Source organism: Bidens hawaiensis, unplaced genomic scaffold (genome assembly GCF_021521415.1).
Source record: "Bidens hawaiensis isolate Kalapana, Puna unplaced genomic scaffold, B.hawaiensis_p1.1 tig00064472_1, whole genome shotgun sequence".
Taxonomy (NCBI): domain Eukaryota; kingdom Viridiplantae; phylum Streptophyta; class Magnoliopsida; order Asterales; family Asteraceae; genus Bidens; species Bidens hawaiensis.
The window spans coordinates 23,429-40,990 of NW_027501498.1; the positions used below are offsets into that span (position 1 = coordinate 23,429).

Below are 17,562 nucleotides of genomic sequence, written 5' to 3' on the forward strand. Positions count from 1 at the left end.
TGGAAAACGCAAACCGAAACCAGGCTACACTAGAAACCCGTTTGAGAGTTTCCAAATGAGCCACAAGTCTATAATTTGTTTTGACAACTCATTAATTGAAACCGGTTAGAACCGAACCATATTGGATAAAAACCAGTTACAAACAAAACCATTTCCCCCCTTTATAACCTGGTTTCAAATTGAACCGGTTGGGGAAAAACGGTTGGGGAAAAAACGTTTTTGACTTTCTTTAACCGAAACTGAACCGGTTTGGGCTAAAAAACCAATTTGTGCATCTCTTTTAGCAATTAGGCTCAAAGTTTTAGTCAAAACCAACCAAATCAGACATTGCAGTCACTTCACTTGAATCAGTCTTATGTCAAAATAAATTCTTTCACTCATTCACAATTGATTGAGTATAAACTTACATCTTCAGTAAATAAAAACAAGTACATTAAGGCATGTAGAAATTGGTAAATTCATCAAATTTAACTACTTTCAAAAGTATGATACGAAACGCATTATTTACCCTGGCCGAACGAAAAATCCGTCACATCAACCTCATGCTGAGTCCTAACTGGTCTCGGTTCCAACTGCAGCCGGTTCACACCCGAGCTCGGTTCCTGAATCTCCCCTTCTTCAAGATCAGGCCCATCGTCTCTGATAAAGTTATCAGGTTCCTGATACTTGTAATGAGAGTTTGAAGTCGACTCGTTCGCCCAACCTTCATGCTCGAAACCCGACCGTCTTGGTGAGTTTGAAAGGCTGTCAAGACTATTATCAGTGTATCTATGCAAAAGATGCATTGGTGATGTGCTTCCATGAAGTGGGGTCCCTGGTCTGCTTGAGAATGGTGAGTTTGGGCTTGAATGGGTACCATGTTTGATGTTCTTTTTGGCTGTATGGTGCCATGTTTTTAAGGCTTTTGCTACATTTTCACTGAATATTGTTGTTCTCATCCTTGAACCCATCTGTTGAAAATCAAACATGACCGAAGAAGTTAAAAACCCGATCGTGGTTTTGCTTGTCGTGCAATGTTGTTATGAGTTAGAAGGTGGATGATTTACCTGTGTTACTAGCGCATATAAAGGTAGTGTCACGTAACTGCATATAAACTGTATCAAGACCCTGAAAATGTGCAACAAGATAATGTTATATCGATGTTACAAAATAGTCCGGTGGCACACGAGTTATTAAACACTTAATCACTCGGGATTTAGGGTATGTCAAAATTCTCGCCTTTGCATATCCGCCTTTAAATTTCAGTAGGTACAAAAAATGTTATTGAAGTTCATATGTTGTCACACCTTTTGTCCTTTAGTTGTAAGAACAAAATAGTCATTTTAAAAGAAAAGTAACAAGCAAAGCTAACACAAGTTAGTGGAAAAGAGTCAAAGACAAAAAGTGTTGCAAGTGACAACATATGAACTTCAAGGACGTAACGTTTTTTCTACTTATTGAAGTTAAAAGACCCTGACAAATTACCTAGTATAAAGCGGATGAAAACTATAACTTACCCTAAACATTGTATAAGTCTACCAATCATGACCCCCTTTTCTTCTCAAGAAAATAGGATTATTTGCGAAAAAAATATTTGCTTATGGCTTCGTTTGATATAATATAATCATATTACCGGTCAAATAAGTCATTATTATCAAACTTGTTAACTTAAACTAGATCAAATTGATAATTTTTAAAGCAGTCAGTTTTGACCAGTTACCCAAACCGACTCGCTCGTTTTTTAAGGCTCAACTTCATATGACACTAAAGTAACGGTAACTTACGCCATTGTGATCCTTATAATAATGTCTTCGTTACGATGGTGGAAACAAGACTTAAACCCAAACGTGTACTGCAAAGAAATCAAAACACACGTTAATGTCATATTCACTCAAGAAACCACAAACTTCATCCCCATTCAAGGCGAAAAACACTTACCCAACTCCACAAGAAGAATGCAAGCTGAAACGCGTTCTGTAAAATCAATTACAAAAGATTAGAACACAAATGACAAACCCATGTGGGAAATTGAATAATAATTTGTGGAGTTGTGAACCTGAAAGAGGACAAAGTTGATCAAGAGGAGGACGAGCCGAGGTCGACCAAACCAGAAGAGATCATCTCCAGGTTGAACCATGGGTGTACCCTTCACAACATCTGCCATTTCATGAGTCCTTCTACCCATTTTTGTGATGATCACTTGTAACTTGGCTCCAACCAATAGTATTATCTGCATTGTTAACATCATTGGTTATCATTACATATATTAATGCAAATGTTTTGTATAATGTTATAACAAGTATAACTAGGACTTACAACTAGTGGGATGAAGGGTAACCATAGATATGAATTCCAATCTGTCAAGAGAAAAATAAATAAAATTTGCACAAAGTTTTTTGTATTTAGGTAAATTGCAAGCATAAGTTTATAAGTAAATATATATTTATAATTTAAAAAATGATGCCCTGCTTGGGTGCGCGCATATAATGTGTATATGTGTGAACCCTCAGGTGGGCTAAAGTGAAATTGCACTAATTTTGACGTTATTTTACTAATCTCGTGAAAATAACGTTAAAAGTGGCGGAAGGTTAATCAGGCATCATGTGGTAGCGTTGATAGCCGAAAGACAAGGGTACATGCACCAATCGGCCGGTGTCCCAATGGTTGAGTGTTATGTGCCTTATGTCCAAGGCTTGATGCAAAACTACCATCGAGCTGGGGGTCTCACCGGAAGCAACCTCTCTATTCCTACGGGGTAGAGGTAAGACTGTCTACATCTTACCCTCCTCAGACCCTACCATAGCTTTGCTATTGGTGGGATATACTGAGTACGATGATGATGATGATGAATTTAAAAAATGGTAGTGCTTACCATGGGTGTTGGTGAGAAGAAGCAAAACAGCAAAGAACCAAACAACAGGACTGCATATACAAACATACAATAAGTTAAAATTTTCATTTAAAACACTTATAGGTAAATTAATAATTTTTGAAACAAAAACCAATTACCTTATTCCAACCACAACTTTGAAATCTTCTTCAAGTGATCTACTTATGTATTTGTGGAAATCAAACTGATTTTGACTTTCCGGGGTTAAATGTGTCTGTAAACACACAGAATGATTCAAAATGGTTAATGAATTAACGGTTTTTTTTAATAATTTTTTAAAAAAATTGGAAGGTATTTTTCGGTACTCACGTTGATGAACCCATGTCTAAGGGTAAGGTAATCAACCTTTGCTACTGAGGTCCAGAATTGCCTGAAAAAACATCCCTACATTTTTTTCAAAAATAAATTAATTACTATAAGCATTTTCATAAAACAAAAATGTACTTAATCAAACACCTTTTATAGTTTATTTATTTATTTTATAGATAGTTTATTATTAACTAAAATTCTTTATAAGTAGTTTAACTAGTCAAACATAATACTTTTTGTGATGAAAGAACTAATATCTTATAAATAATTAAATATAATGAAATAGTCAAACTTAACTTTAATCACATAAATAATGATAAGTGACATATACCAAATAAATAAACAACAGTACACAAGAAACGTGTGCATACACACACATAAACATATATTTAGATACAATTTCAATATAATTTTTGGGTCAACTTCCTATTTAATGTAGCCAAACTAATATTTAATAAGAAATGCAAGTGGCCCTTGTTTGTGGGGTGTTTCAGTCTCAGAATGGCCACATCCGTATGCTATAAGCCTATAATAATAAAAATGTCAACTGGTACAGTTGTACACATGTTGGAGATTTTCTTGATTTATCAATATGTTTTGCTTATATGCTTGAAATTTAATAAAAACTGTATATTTAATTAATTTTGGGAATTTAATAATATTATCTTTAAAGCCAATAATGTAAATGATAACAATAATTTTAGAGGACATGAGTAATATATTTACCTCTTTTTTAGATGATTAAAGTTAAATTAGAATATTGTTTTCTTTATACTGAGTTCGGGTAAGGATTTCGTTTATTATAAAATTGCTTAATGACTGCTTACGATCCATAGGAGAATTGGCGAGTCACTCCAAAATCTCATATGCCGACGTCCAAATGTTGTCTCTCTCGCGAATCTAAATCTTTCTGGATCTGAAGTAAACAAGCATTCATATGTTAGTTGACTTTCAAGAAATTGGCTTAGAAACAAATTTATAAACAAAAATCTTCGAAGTTGAATATAACACACTTACCGTGATGGTACTGGTATTCAACCGTCTTTGTTTCGTCTTCCCAAGCCTTCCACTTCCTCATCTATATAAATTAGCATCAAACAGTTCTAAGATCACACTATTAAAAAGAATTGCGTACGAATATGTCTACATAGAAATTAAGTCTTTTATTGAAGGTACCTTGAGTCTACCCAAGATTAAAGTAAGAATACAATACATGACATGAACCACAGCCAACACAAAGATAAATATGTGGAGTTGGTGTATCCCATAGTTTGACACCAATTGCACCTTTCCCTAAAAAAAATTAGACAAAATGTAAATATTGGCTGCATACTGTTTACATGCACATCCTTGTTATACGATTAAGTGTAAACGAAACATAAATAAAACTTGATAAAATGATAGCATATGGCATACCTTTTTAAGACAAGGATCATAGTATTTATCATCAGGATATGGTTTGTTACAAGGGTGCCATGTTCTTGCAACTTTACTTGGAATACATATATCAGCAATTGTTCCTTGACCCACTGTTAGTAGCAATGAAATGAACCCCAAAAGCATCAACTCTGAAAGTAGATTTCAAGAAACAACATTTAAACATTTGAACCCTTCAACACTATAAAAAGAGAAGGTATATTATATTATATCAAGTTGAAGATTAATATTGTACCTGCTTTAATCTTTTCAAGGGCTTCATGGAGTGATTTCTTGTGCTTGTGTTGTAACCACTGTGGAATTTAGAAAAAACAAAAGTAAAAATTACTTTTCATTTTTAATTGTTTGAAATTTGAATGAACTAATTAAATGATATAAATATTGTAAAATGATTATGTGGGGATGCCTTTTGAGTTTTGGCATACGTTCGGTTGTATGCAATAACTAATAACAAAGATTGTGTTTTTTTAAAAAAACATTTTGTAGGAGAATTAAAGAGACAAAGACAGGAGACATACATGGCCAATGTAATGAAGGATGTATTCAAGAACAATTGAAATGGCAAGTATCACAAACACCACCACTGCTACTGCCCATGATGGTGTTATCTCTAATGATCTCTCTTTTTTCCTCACATAACCCCCGCTATCCATCTCTCTTTCGCCCTCGCTTTCCTTGTATATCTATCTATCTATGTATATGCACCAACTCTCTTTGTTTGCAATCTATCTATATATATTCGTATGTGTATTTCTCCACGTGCGTCTATATATCTCACTCGATTGAAAGAGTTTTGAGTTAGAAGGTAGGACACTTGAAGGAAAGATATATAGATTGTATGTTTTGATGTGAAGAAATGGAAAGAGGCTGGGGTTGTATATATATTTGGTTATCCACAAGTTGGTGTTCATGACAAATTTCATTGACTTGACTTTGCTTTAGCAATACATGAAAGAATATAAGTTATATACAAAAATCCATTAGCAAAGCTAGTTGCATAAGCCATCATTATCACATGACTTGGTCATAAAATTGAATAATTTTTAGGAACTAGCTAGGCTTTCTCTTTCTCTCTCTGTTTTGATGCAACGATTTAGTCAACTTTGATGATATATTAACCCTAACGGTTTTTTCTTTTAAGGTAATGAGAACAAAAATTAGGGCTTACCAACAAAATATATGATGATATCAGGCTTGTGGAGGTCAGGGTCGCTTTAGATCCTGTATAGTGTATAGGACACGGTCTCTAAGGGCATAATTATTTTTTTAAAAATTATATATATAATTTTTTTAAACAATTGTTAGTGAATTGAATTGAGAATTGCTATTAAGAATAGTGAATTGAATTGAGAATTGCTATTAAGAAACACCAATAAGTGTCAAAAAAATCTGAACACGTTCATTAAACATTAAACAATCTAATAAGATGTTATTGGGTCTGAGACTAGTAATTAAGTAAATCAGCAATGGAAAATCAGTTTTGAAAAAAAAAACTTATAGAAGGGTCATTTAGAAAATAATAAAAAAATATCAAAATTAATTCTTGTAATTGTTTCGGATTTTTTCTTTCATTTGTTGCGTGAGTTCAGGACCATACCCTGAACTATGGTCGAAGTTAGTAAGTTTGTACCAAGGTATTTCTTCGATAAACCCTAGTACAGTTAATGTTTAATTTTTGAGTATTAGCGGTTCCATGCCCTTTTGGTAATCAACATTGCTTGAATATGTCGCTCGTTTAGTTTTATTTTTTGCCAATGAACTTTTCGTTTGGACTGGACAAACTGGTTCCTCCGGGGTTTCATACTTGTCATCTGTGTCATTTAAATGAATGTGGGAACATGCATCAGAAGAAGCTTGAGATGAACTATAATCAGAATGTGTGTCCATTTAGACGAAGTCCCCATCAACAGAACGAGTTGCCATTCATACTTTTTCTCAATAATGTTCCATGGTTTTTTCATACTAAACTATATATGCGTGCACCCATTGCAACTTTATAAATTTCATGTGCATCTAAATATATATCATGGTTACTTGAACCTCTACATCTGTTGTTATATAGCTGACAACTTTAATACGTATGCCCCTCTGTTTGGCCGATGTCATGTCGGGTTAAGGTATTCACCCGAACCATTGTGTTAAAATATTTTTCACAAACCCGATTTCATAATAGTGACCCCCTTTGAGTATTCCCAATATATAGCATGTTAAAAATTACATAAGAAGAATATAAGTATTGCCGACAATAAGATGCTGTTTGTTTTTTAAGAGGTAAATTGTCTGTAGTTTGCGGACCACATCTGCAGACATCTGTGGAAGAAGAGACGGACAAAACATCTGCAGCATGCAAGAAGAATACTATTTGTTTTTTAACTTCTGCACACTGCTATAATAAACAGAAATTTAAATAAACCGATTCGTTATGCCTAACTTTTCTACAAACTTTCTTCAACCAAAAATTAATAATTATTGAACACATACAACAATAAACAAGCAACAACATTCATTATATCAATCCTTTCTACAAACTTTCATTATACCCAAGGCCAGCTCCGAGAAAGCAAAAAAAAAAAAAATTGGGGCCGAAGGCGAAAATTTTTTTGGGTTTTAAATAAAAAGAGTATTTTGTTGGGTTTAAACAATTTGATTTTTATATAGGTTTACTTGGTTGTAATTTAGGTTGTGTAAAATAATTTTGTATAAAAATAGAATTAAGCATGTCTCTAATGAAACCAGAACTCAAAACCTTTTGGTTGAGAGTAATATCCCTTTGTCACTAGACCAAACTAGTGGTTATGTAATTGAGTTTAAACATTAAATATACACATTGTTTTTAATAAAAATACATATAAAAAAATTCCGGCCTAGCAGGGTGTCGGACCTGTGGTCGTCGACCACTTAGCCCCCCTCTAGGGGCCAATCCTGATTATACCTAAACTTTTCTACAAACTTTCTTCAACAAAAAATTAATAATAATGAAACAATTACAAGAATGGTGAATATTAAACTAATCATTATAACTAAACTAATAATAAGTTGGATGTTAGTTAAAAAAAATTATCAAATATGAAATTACACACTAATGAAAAAAACTTGAAAAAAAAGATGAAAAAAAAATCAAATCTGGAATAAATGGACATAACAAGGTAGATGGCGGTGGAGGCTGCGAAGGAAGTGCTGGGGAATGGAGATAGTGGCTAGGGCACCGATGGCGGCTGGGCTGGGCGGCAGCAGCGTGGCTGTAGGGAGGTAGTGGCGGCAACTGTGGGGAGGTGGTGGAGGAGGTGTGACTGGAGGAGAGAGAAGAATGGAGATTGGAGATGTTAGGGTTTGAAGAAAAAAGAAGAATGGATTTGGAAAATAATACTAATATGTTAGATATGTTAATATGTTAGAAGAAGTGATAAGTGGAAGGTCTAAGTCTGTATTAAGAAGAGAGCGCGCAGACGTTTTTTAAACGTCTGCGAAAATACAAACGGTCTGCAGAAGGTAATACCAGCGCATGGTCTGTGTGACGCAGACAAAAGAGCTTCCGTAGACATTTAAAAAAATGTAAAAACTGCGTAAGTAATATAAAATAACAAGTAATATAAAATAACAATTACCAAGTCCTCAAACACATTGACAAAAGCGCTAGCCAATGCATGCAAGTTCCTCATCTCCCATCCACTTCTTTCTTTTCTTTTTTATTTTTTTTATGGGTTTAGGCGGCGCCAGACCTATAGGCTTAGAGCATTCCCTGCCCATTCCTTACCCTATATCCATATATATCATATAATTATACTAAAAATCACTGTTTTTCTCTCTTGTTTAATTAAATAATACTTTTTATACCTTTATCATTATCTTTTCTCTTTTCTTCACTCACAACCACTTTTAGAAAATATTAAAAAATTATACGGTATGAACAGTGAAACCTCAAATTTAACTTTCCCCTATAACATTTTCTCTCTCCTCTGCTTACAACCACTCATAACCATACCATATAATTTACAAATTCCCTTCAGTAATTATAGGGAACGGGCTGAGAATGCTCTTAGAAGGCTAGGCAAGAGCTTAGAGCCACAAAAAATAGAGCCCACAGTTTTTTAAGCAAAAGTTATATACTTATGTATGTATTGGATTTGGATCGAAAAAAATAATTTTCATCTTAAATGTGTAAGAGCTTAAAGCCACAAAAAATAGAGCCCACGGTTTTTTAAGCAAAAGTTATATACTTATGTATGTATTGGATTTGGATCGAAAAAAATAATTTTCATCTTAAATGTGTAAAAACCTAAAAATAAATGCATCTGAATCAATAAAATAATGCTCACGACCCACTTTTAGACAAGAACTCATGCATTGCTAAATTGCGATTGATCATCATTGTTAGGATATTAGGTATTTAGCTAATTTCAGTTTTCATTTATCATTTTTTTTAAGTATCGCACAATATAAATTAGGTAATTTACTTGCTATTATTATTGTTATGTTTGTTATTCACTTGAATGATAATGATAATACAGAATGCACTACGCTTTTATTAAGCGTTTACATTAAACTAATTTATCATTGCTATTTCTTCTTATGGTTGTCGATACCAAGCTCGGGCAAAGTAGAAGAATTTATAACCTTAAAGGTTTTTATTGGGCCCCTGACTTTTTAGTTCGCTTAGGGCCTACAAAAACGTTGGACGGGGTTGGGTTCAGGATTGGATTTCAACGTTCTTTTTTCTTTTTTCCTTTTTGTGCTTGTCAATTGTCTTTAGAGAACAGTTGTCTGTTCAAGTTGAGTTTCGTCTTGACTTTTGAGTAAGTTTCATAAGTTGCCGAACTTAAACAATGATTCGTTTGGGTCTGTATCATAGGAGAGGTGATAAACATAGTTTGAATTGAAAATATTCGGTTTGAATAGGTTTTTGCGTTGTTAGGATTCATAGTAAAGAAAGTATATATGTAGATGTTTAGATTTATAGCTTAAGAAAGTACGAAATGCGTGAGTAAGATAGTAGAACGTTATGTAAAGTTGTGTAAAGATTTAAGTTAAAATGTGACTATGTCTAGAACTTAAAAAAAATAATGTGCAACCGCTGGATGCAACAGTCATTTTGATCACGTTCCTTCGCCCCCATGCTGTTTATCGCTTCATGTTATGGCCAAAAACGTGTTGAAAGCGCCTCACATATTGGTCGTGATGAGCTGAGGTGGAACGAGACATGAACCCATTACCTATGCTATAAGTCGCGTATGAGGGTTGCAAATTTGACTGGTCTTCAACAAAGTTGCGGGGAGTGAATTTCCGAGCAACATGCAAAAATAAGACTCGATGTTGAGTGGGAGACTTAATCCGGTCACATCCACAGATTCCAAGGACAAAACAATTAAAAGTGATGATTGGGGGAGCAATTTGGAATGTGTCACATCTTTCTCAGCCAGCAATATTCTCAACGACAAAATTAAAGGAACCGACTTTGGTCGCTGTGTATGGGTCGGTTTGGAATGGTTTTGGGCTAAAGCCTAATAACAACCGAGATGTCGGTTAATATATAATCATAATCAGAACCGACATGTTTTTTATTAAGGTTTTGAAGGTTACGGCGGGTCAATTATTTGTTGGTTAACCGTGAATTTAGGTCTAACTTAAATTAACATAAAACAATATAATTGGGCATGAGAGTTTAGGCTTGAAACTTTTTTTACCTAACGCACAACATTAAAAATATATATATGGATAAAAAAATAGAATATAATAATTCTTAACGTACATTAACGTACAAAAATACCTATATTTATGAAATCACATCACAATATCTCGAAATCGTCAATATATATCTAATTGATCATCGGTTCACCGAAAAAAAACAGATTTGAATCGTTAATCGGTCAATTTTTTACTTTTCTTCACAAAACCGATTAGTGAAAGAAAATAAATAAATAAAACACCGTTCAAATTAAAAAAAAAATGAAAATGAATAAAAGAAGCATTGGCTTAAACACTCTACCAATTGGGTTGGTGGTTCATTCATAAAATTAAAACCTTTAAAATATCTGAGTTTGAAAGGTTGTGGATTTAAATCTCACATAGTCCCGAGTTTAAGTTATAGACGACAATAATTAAAAGAAATTTGTTTTACAAAAAGAAAAAAAAAGGGGGAAAACAAGCCTGAAACGCTCGGTAAGCTATCGACCTTTACAACTTACAAGTCATACGTGTTGATTTTTTAATCCTGGAAATTATGTAAATCCAAATAAAATATCCAAATTCAGACCGAATTACTTATAAATTAACTAATTAGCCTTTATAATAAGGGACCTTATAATAACTATTAAACTTTGAATGATTCTTTCTTCCAGCAATATTTCTAATAATCAATATATAGGAATTAAAATGTCACGAGCGGTTAATTAATTAATCTTTTAAATCTGATGGACCAAGTCTTGGTTCATGGTTCTGGCTTCCTTACTAAATAATAATCCAATTAGAAAATGCCAAAAATAAAATGATATCATAGTGTCACGCACTTATCTTTTCAAAGCATTCTCAGCCTATCTTATATTTACATCTTTATAATTATACTAAAAAACACTATATTTTTTTAATTAAATAATATTTTTTATACTTTATTATTACAGTTTTCTTTCTTCGTCCTATAATTTACAAACTTTCCTTACAAGATTTTGGGCAGTGACGAAGCTTTGGTTTCATCACGGGGTGACCGAAGTCACGAACCCAAAAAATTTCGGTTCGACGATTCGGTTCATGTCGGTGATTCGGTTCGGGTCGGATCAAACAATATGACATCTATATATCTATTTTTTTCATTCATTCAAACGATTGTTCTTACAAGAAAAAAAAAAGAAAAAAACTTGATAATTTTTTAACCAATAAATGCCTAAAAAATTCATAATAATGCGAGGGGAAGGGTAAGTACCTAGAAGAATAATTACAAAGCAGCTCGACGACCTTTAATATCTTTGAATTACTCAATTATGGATTCCGAATCAAATGTTTTGGCAATTTCTTTGTCTATGTAAACCACCAAACTATTCGCGAGATACTCTTCTGACATATTACCTAATTAAGAAGATTTAATATGGTGAGTTAAACTAAAATTTCACCATACAATACCAGTCACAGGCTTAGTATCAATTTCCCCAAATCTCCAATTCCATAATTAGAACCCCTAATTTTATAACCTTGAACATCAATCAATATAAATGCAATACAATGTTTTACAACAACATAAAGATGAATTATTACCTTGTTGACAGGGCTGAGCAACAGGCGATAGGCAGTGGACGGCGGATGGCAATGGCTGGTGGTCTCCGTTGGGAACAAGGGCGCAAGTGAGGTGAAGTAATAGGTTTATTAGTTTCCAAAAAATCCAAACCCTAACCAATCCCTGTTTTTTTTATGTTGTTGTTTAAACAAGTTTTTATTTTTACAAATAGCCTCCTCCAATTTTAAGTTATACAAAAACAAAGTTTTTTACCATTCGACTATTATTTTGCAACTTTTGTTTATAAAAACTACAAGGCTTTATGAAAAAAATCAAACATGGGGTATTATATATAAAAAAATCAGTGATGACCGTAGCTTTTTGGAAAAATACCTCTGGAGTGATCGCACTTAACACCTATAAAAATATTCAGGATAAATCATGAAATTTACCCTACTAACCGAAAAATGGCAGTAACCGGGGCCATCCCGGGTCCCCAAAGAGATTCGCCCCTAATTTTGGAGGATAGAATGAGAATGCTCTGATAAAACTTGTTGTAACCAAGCTAGTCTAACTTGAATACTTATCACATGACATATAAACACAAAATTATAAGAAACAAAAACACTTGGCGTTACTTAAGAGAACACTGACAAGTTACACTCGAGACGGATTGAAAATGAGTCCACCCCTACTTGTACTACTCCACTTATCAAAGGAATGTTAATATTCTAAAATGTTCAATTCTATACAGTGTGTTCTACAAAAGATATTTACACATTATTCTAACCCTTTGCATCCTCGTCGTGCGTATATTCCCATTGAGAATTCTTGATCGTTCTCCCCTTTAAGGCCGGTCATCATATTCATCCAACCCTAACCATGGCATCCTAGCTCGGCATGCCTACTTTGCAACAACAATTGATTTATTGCATCTTGTACTTACCTCATACACTTTGCACACATGCAACAACTCTTGGATAATTCCTTTGGTCTACGTCCTTGCATTTCTCAACAACTTTGGTCTCCAAAATCCTTTTGCGTGGCTCGGTCCCTTGTTCGCCTTCGGTTTCTACTTGTTGAAATAGTCAAGAATAGAATGTATAGTTATTATATTTACTTTAATCTTGCCGTCCAGTTCCATAGTTGTCATGTTTGGGTACCCAATCACCATCTAAAATTCAAATACAATTCTAAAAGTAATGGGGAATATATTTATCTTATACAAAATCTAATCTTTTCGCATAACTAGTAATTACAAATTGTCTTCTGGCTTTCTAATGTTAGCCTCTATGACGCCTCATGTCCTCGTTACATCTTGGCGTTCTCGTTTATGTCTTTGATCCACCATTCTCCTATGCTGGCTTGATCAGCCCAAGTATCCCGGCTTCACCCTTTGACACGAAGTTATAGCTTACTCTTAGATTGATTTAAGGCATTTGTAGGTATCTCTTTTAGCTCAATGCCCATGAACTGAAGTCCATTACGCCTTAACGTTAACTTCATATATATTCATCTACATTGGATGATTCCTCCTCCATCCCTGCCATCATATCTGTACTCGAAAGCTCGATTTGTTAAGATAATCATGTCCCCGATTATAAATAAATATAAAAATATATATGTAAACAATTACATAGTAAACTAATACTCAAATCCATCTCGTTATTTGTCCCCGATATTTTAAGTTTCAACTATGGGTAAGACCAGTGACGATAAAGTCATAAAACTTAGCTGCGGCTTGCAAGATAGATGCATGATAGCCTAGACTAGAGGAACAACTTAGATAAACATAACTAGGGCGGATTTGGCTAGACTCGCCCAAATTCCGCCACTAGTGTAAAATGTTATAAAGTATAAACAATAAAAATTAAACCTCTTTTAATTTACTAGCAAGTCCCTAACCAAGAATCCAAAATACCTAAACTGGGGATCCCTACACTAATTGCTAATTATAAGCCAAATTCAGCCAATAGATCAAAATCGCACGCTCCATTCTTTAACAATCTCGATACTTCACAGTTGTCTCACTCGTATGTTGCAACTGCATCACCTACACCACAGGCTCGGTTCTTTAATTGATAGTTATAGTGAGTGCTGAATGTTCGTTACTTAATTCTTGTTTACCTATTTTGAGTAAGTTAGTTAACTTGTTCCTCAGATTGATGTTCATCTATCATTGTTTACACTAGTTATTATTTTATTGCATTTTAACTAATAACTAATATGATTATTTTGACCAACCCATTTTTTTTCTCCACTGATTAAAAATATTAAATCATTACGGGATAAGCCGTTTTTAGTAAATTTGACAGCTATTATTAATAGTATTAGTTAGATGGTAGCATCTTGTCATATAATTATTGGAGATTATGTAATATTTTTGATATTATTAATTAGGTACTGAGGTTTTTAAAAGACAGGCAATTAATTTAATTTGATCGGTGACGAGTGCTATCGGACACGTGTTTGTGAGTGATGATAAAATACCTAAGTAATGTTGGAAATTTTGGACTAATAATAATTGCTAGTAATAAATATTAGTATGTGTTACTAATAAACTATTTATTAACAGGTCCAAAGAGTAGAGATGAATGCGACATCGATATTCTAAAGTGTGTGGTGAGAACTTGAACATTGGTAAAAATAGAAATGGGTTTATCTCACATTGGTAGAACGCTTGAAAGCCGCCTTAGCATTTTGGTGGTTGAACCAGGTGACATGTGTCGGTTGTGTAGCGAGTGTGTGACAAGTGTTATGGATGATGCCATGTGTCATGAACCCGTGATCAGTCAGCAGCTAGGTGTCGTCTCCTGGTTGCCCGCGCCCCCACGTGCTGCCAAGTGTCAAACTCATCGGTGAGTCGCGGGACACGTGTCGTCACTTGCTTTATCTTACGCCAAGTGTCGAACTCATTGGTGAGTCACGGGACACGTGTCATCACATGATTAATCTTGTGCCAAGTGTCGTGTGGATAGCTCTGGATGTGACACGTGTCACGCTGACTCATGACGGGAAGTTTCTATAAATAGCAAGGCAAGGAGCTCATTTGGAACACCGAAAACCCGGATAAGTCACATCACATATACACACTCGACCCGACCACACAACGCCAAACCGGTTCATGTTCTCAATTCCAACTCTTTCTAGATCCTAATCTCTCGTTACAAATAACGTTCGGGTGCTAGGGTAATCCCGGCAGTACATACTGCTTCGGCTGTTGTACCCTGGGAAACAGACGGGTTTGCGAAGGTTGCCTGAAATCTGTTTTAAGGGACCTCTGTTCAACAGAAATACTCAGCCACAACCAGGAACCACAATTTGTTCAGTTTTGCAGCTAGAAAGGGATAGATGTTTTCGGGTGATCAAAATGGGTTCACCAAGCGAAGGGGTGTACAAGAAGACATGACTCGGATGTAATGCTCGGGTCACGGTAAACACGAGCTGGTCGGTATAAGCTCGGTTTCGGTGCGGTTTCAACACGATGATCAGCTCGGCTCCGGTCCGATTTCAACTCGTCAAAGAATCTGGCGTTCGAGCACAAGTTAGGGACTTCGGTATGAATCAAGACATGTATATATGTTAAATTTGTTGTTATTCTCGTTTAAATTTGTATACTGTATATGTACTACAATTTTCCAAATTGTATAAAAAGATTACTTATTTATTTTATTGATATTGTTTAATAAAATCATGACCCATGTCCTACAATCTTAAAACATATTTCGAACTTTTGCTAAGACCTTTATAAAGGATATTGGGTTCACGAAAGTTTAAAATTATTAAATGGGTTTTTTTATAAATATTTGATTTGGGAAAAGTTTTGTACAATTGGGTAAGGAATTTTGATTGGAGTACAATACGTAATCCGAATACCATAATACAAAACGAGAAATTTGATTCAACCGTTTGGAAACGATTTTTGTAATCGTATGTGCTCTAACTATAGTGTTAGAAACGGTTTTTTTAAGCCGCCGGTTTAATAGTTAAACCAATTTTGTGATCGTTTATGTCTAAAATCAAGTAGAAACGGTTCATGAAAAAATGTACATTTTAAAGCAATTTGTAGTGGTTTTAAGTAAACTATATGTTTGTGCAAATGTTAATACGCTAGCGTGCGTAAGATTGGGTTTAATTTATAATCAATACGTTTTTTGTATACGTTTCATCTCCTAACATGCGGGTTACAAATTGATTATAAAATATTGTGGACTAAACGACACGTTTCCTAGCATGAGTGTTAGAAATTATTATTTTGGTAAAATAATAATAGTAAATAGGGTTTATATATAACTAAATGTTTATACTTCTAACAAGTGTGTTAGAATGAGTTTATTGTTATAAACCACTATCTTTTAAAAATGATATGTGATCATTTATTTTCTAACAAACGGTTAGAAACGGGCTATATTATAAACCAAGTAATATGAAGTTATTAATCGTCTACCGAGCAACATAGACATGGTAATGTCTTTTAAACAATAACTTCAAAACATTTGGTAAATGTTTATTTCTAACAACCAAGTTAGAAATGTGGTTTGTTGCAAACCATAATCGATAAAGCGTTTCGTAAACATTAGTTTTCAAATATGTGTTAGAAATAAAATAGTGTATTGTGAAAACGGTTATAAAGGTTTGCAAACATAAAGAGATATTTTGAAAGAAATAAAATATGATTTGCAAATACAAATGGTTCATTGCTTATACGAGAAGTGACATGTCGGGTACACTATTGATGGGAAAACAACTTAGTGTTGTTATGAACAAATTAATTGTCCAAATATTACTACTAGCGTGTAGAATATTATTTATCGTGTTATTATAGTTGGGCAGATTTTGACTGTTCAAAAGTCTCGGTATGAAATGAGATAATGATGATATGACTTCATGAGGCCCTATTGAGGGAGTACCTCAAGGCAAACCACAAGACGATATCATTCTGATGATCTTGATCGAATGATAAAAGTGTTGAAGATAATAACACTTTGAGATTGATGTCTAGTTATTGTCAACTTATTCATTGGAATTGTTGTTAAAAGAATTGTACACATTATCATGTAACTTCGTTTGTATATTTGGTGTTCAATATCTTCAGATAACACGTGAAATTTTACAACGAAATAAATCAACGTGTATTGTGACTTACAAAATGTTAATTTGTAGATTTTGTTTAATGGATAGTGCAAGAAGATAGGTGCACAATAAACAACTTAGGAGTTGTTTCGTTGAATATAAGTTCGTGACAAGACATTAAATATCTAATTACGCCAAGTGCAAAGGTGGTGAGTGTATTAAGTTGAAATACACAAGAAAGAGATATGTCATTCAATGTTGAGAATATCAGCATGAAAATGCACAAGTGCGTTTTGATTATTATAAACATATGAAAGGAATATATGTTATTATTGTAAATTACTATAACAACTTTTGTGGAATTTATTATAAGAGAATTACAATAATGATGAACTTATTGGTACTTATAATCACAAGCAATACTGTTTAAACTATGGTGGAGGATTTGTTCCCTAATTTAAGCATACGTAATCGGCATACTGTTGAATGTCAATCTAAGTGATTCCATTTCGACCATGATAGTGATTATAGACGAGTATCATTTATCCTGTTGTGATTAATGTGTTCATCAAAGTGACTTGTATTAGAGACTTATGTTTAAGTTTCTATGAGTCAATGGTTAAGGCATTGGAGGTTAAAAACAAACGAGTTATAACCTTAGCAAATGTGATTA

The 17,562-nt window shown here is 33.9% G+C and overlaps 1 protein-coding gene across 1 annotated transcript; it reads right to left on the minus strand.

Annotated features, from left to right (window-relative positions):
- Positions 1 to 500: 500 nt before the first annotated feature.
- LOC143604231 (MLO-like protein 12) lies at positions 501 to 5,326 on the minus strand. The gene is made up of 15 exons (XM_077080774.1): positions 5,134 to 5,326; positions 4,851 to 4,908; positions 4,595 to 4,746; positions 4,355 to 4,471; positions 4,196 to 4,256; positions 4,006 to 4,094; positions 3,179 to 3,253; positions 2,989 to 3,083; positions 2,852 to 2,901; positions 2,296 to 2,336; positions 2,036 to 2,209; positions 1,918 to 1,953; positions 1,764 to 1,831; positions 1,047 to 1,107; positions 501 to 950 (listed from the first exon to the last, which is right to left on the minus strand). Exons 1-15 carry the CDS (start codon positions 5,266 to 5,268, stop codon positions 501 to 503), a joined length of 1,662 nt encoding a protein of 553 aa, XP_076936889.1. The 5' UTR covers positions 5,269 to 5,326.
- Between the last annotated feature and the right edge of the window lie 12,236 nt (positions 5,327 to 17,562).

Bases quoted from the DNA above. Each gene is read 5' to 3' on its own strand.
- LOC143604231 (XM_077080774.1), bottom strand. From the start codon at position 5,268: ATGGATAGCGGGGGTTATGTGAGGAAAAAAGAGAGATCATTAGAGATA. The intron at 4,747-4,850 runs GTACAATATTAA...ATCTACTTTCAG, and splicing joins CCTTGAAAAGATTAAAGCAG to AGTTGATGCTTTTGGGGTTC. The intron at 2,210-2,295 runs GTAAGTCCTAGT...TTAACAATGCAG, and splicing joins TACCCTTCATCCCACTAGTT to ATAATACTATTGGTTGGAGC.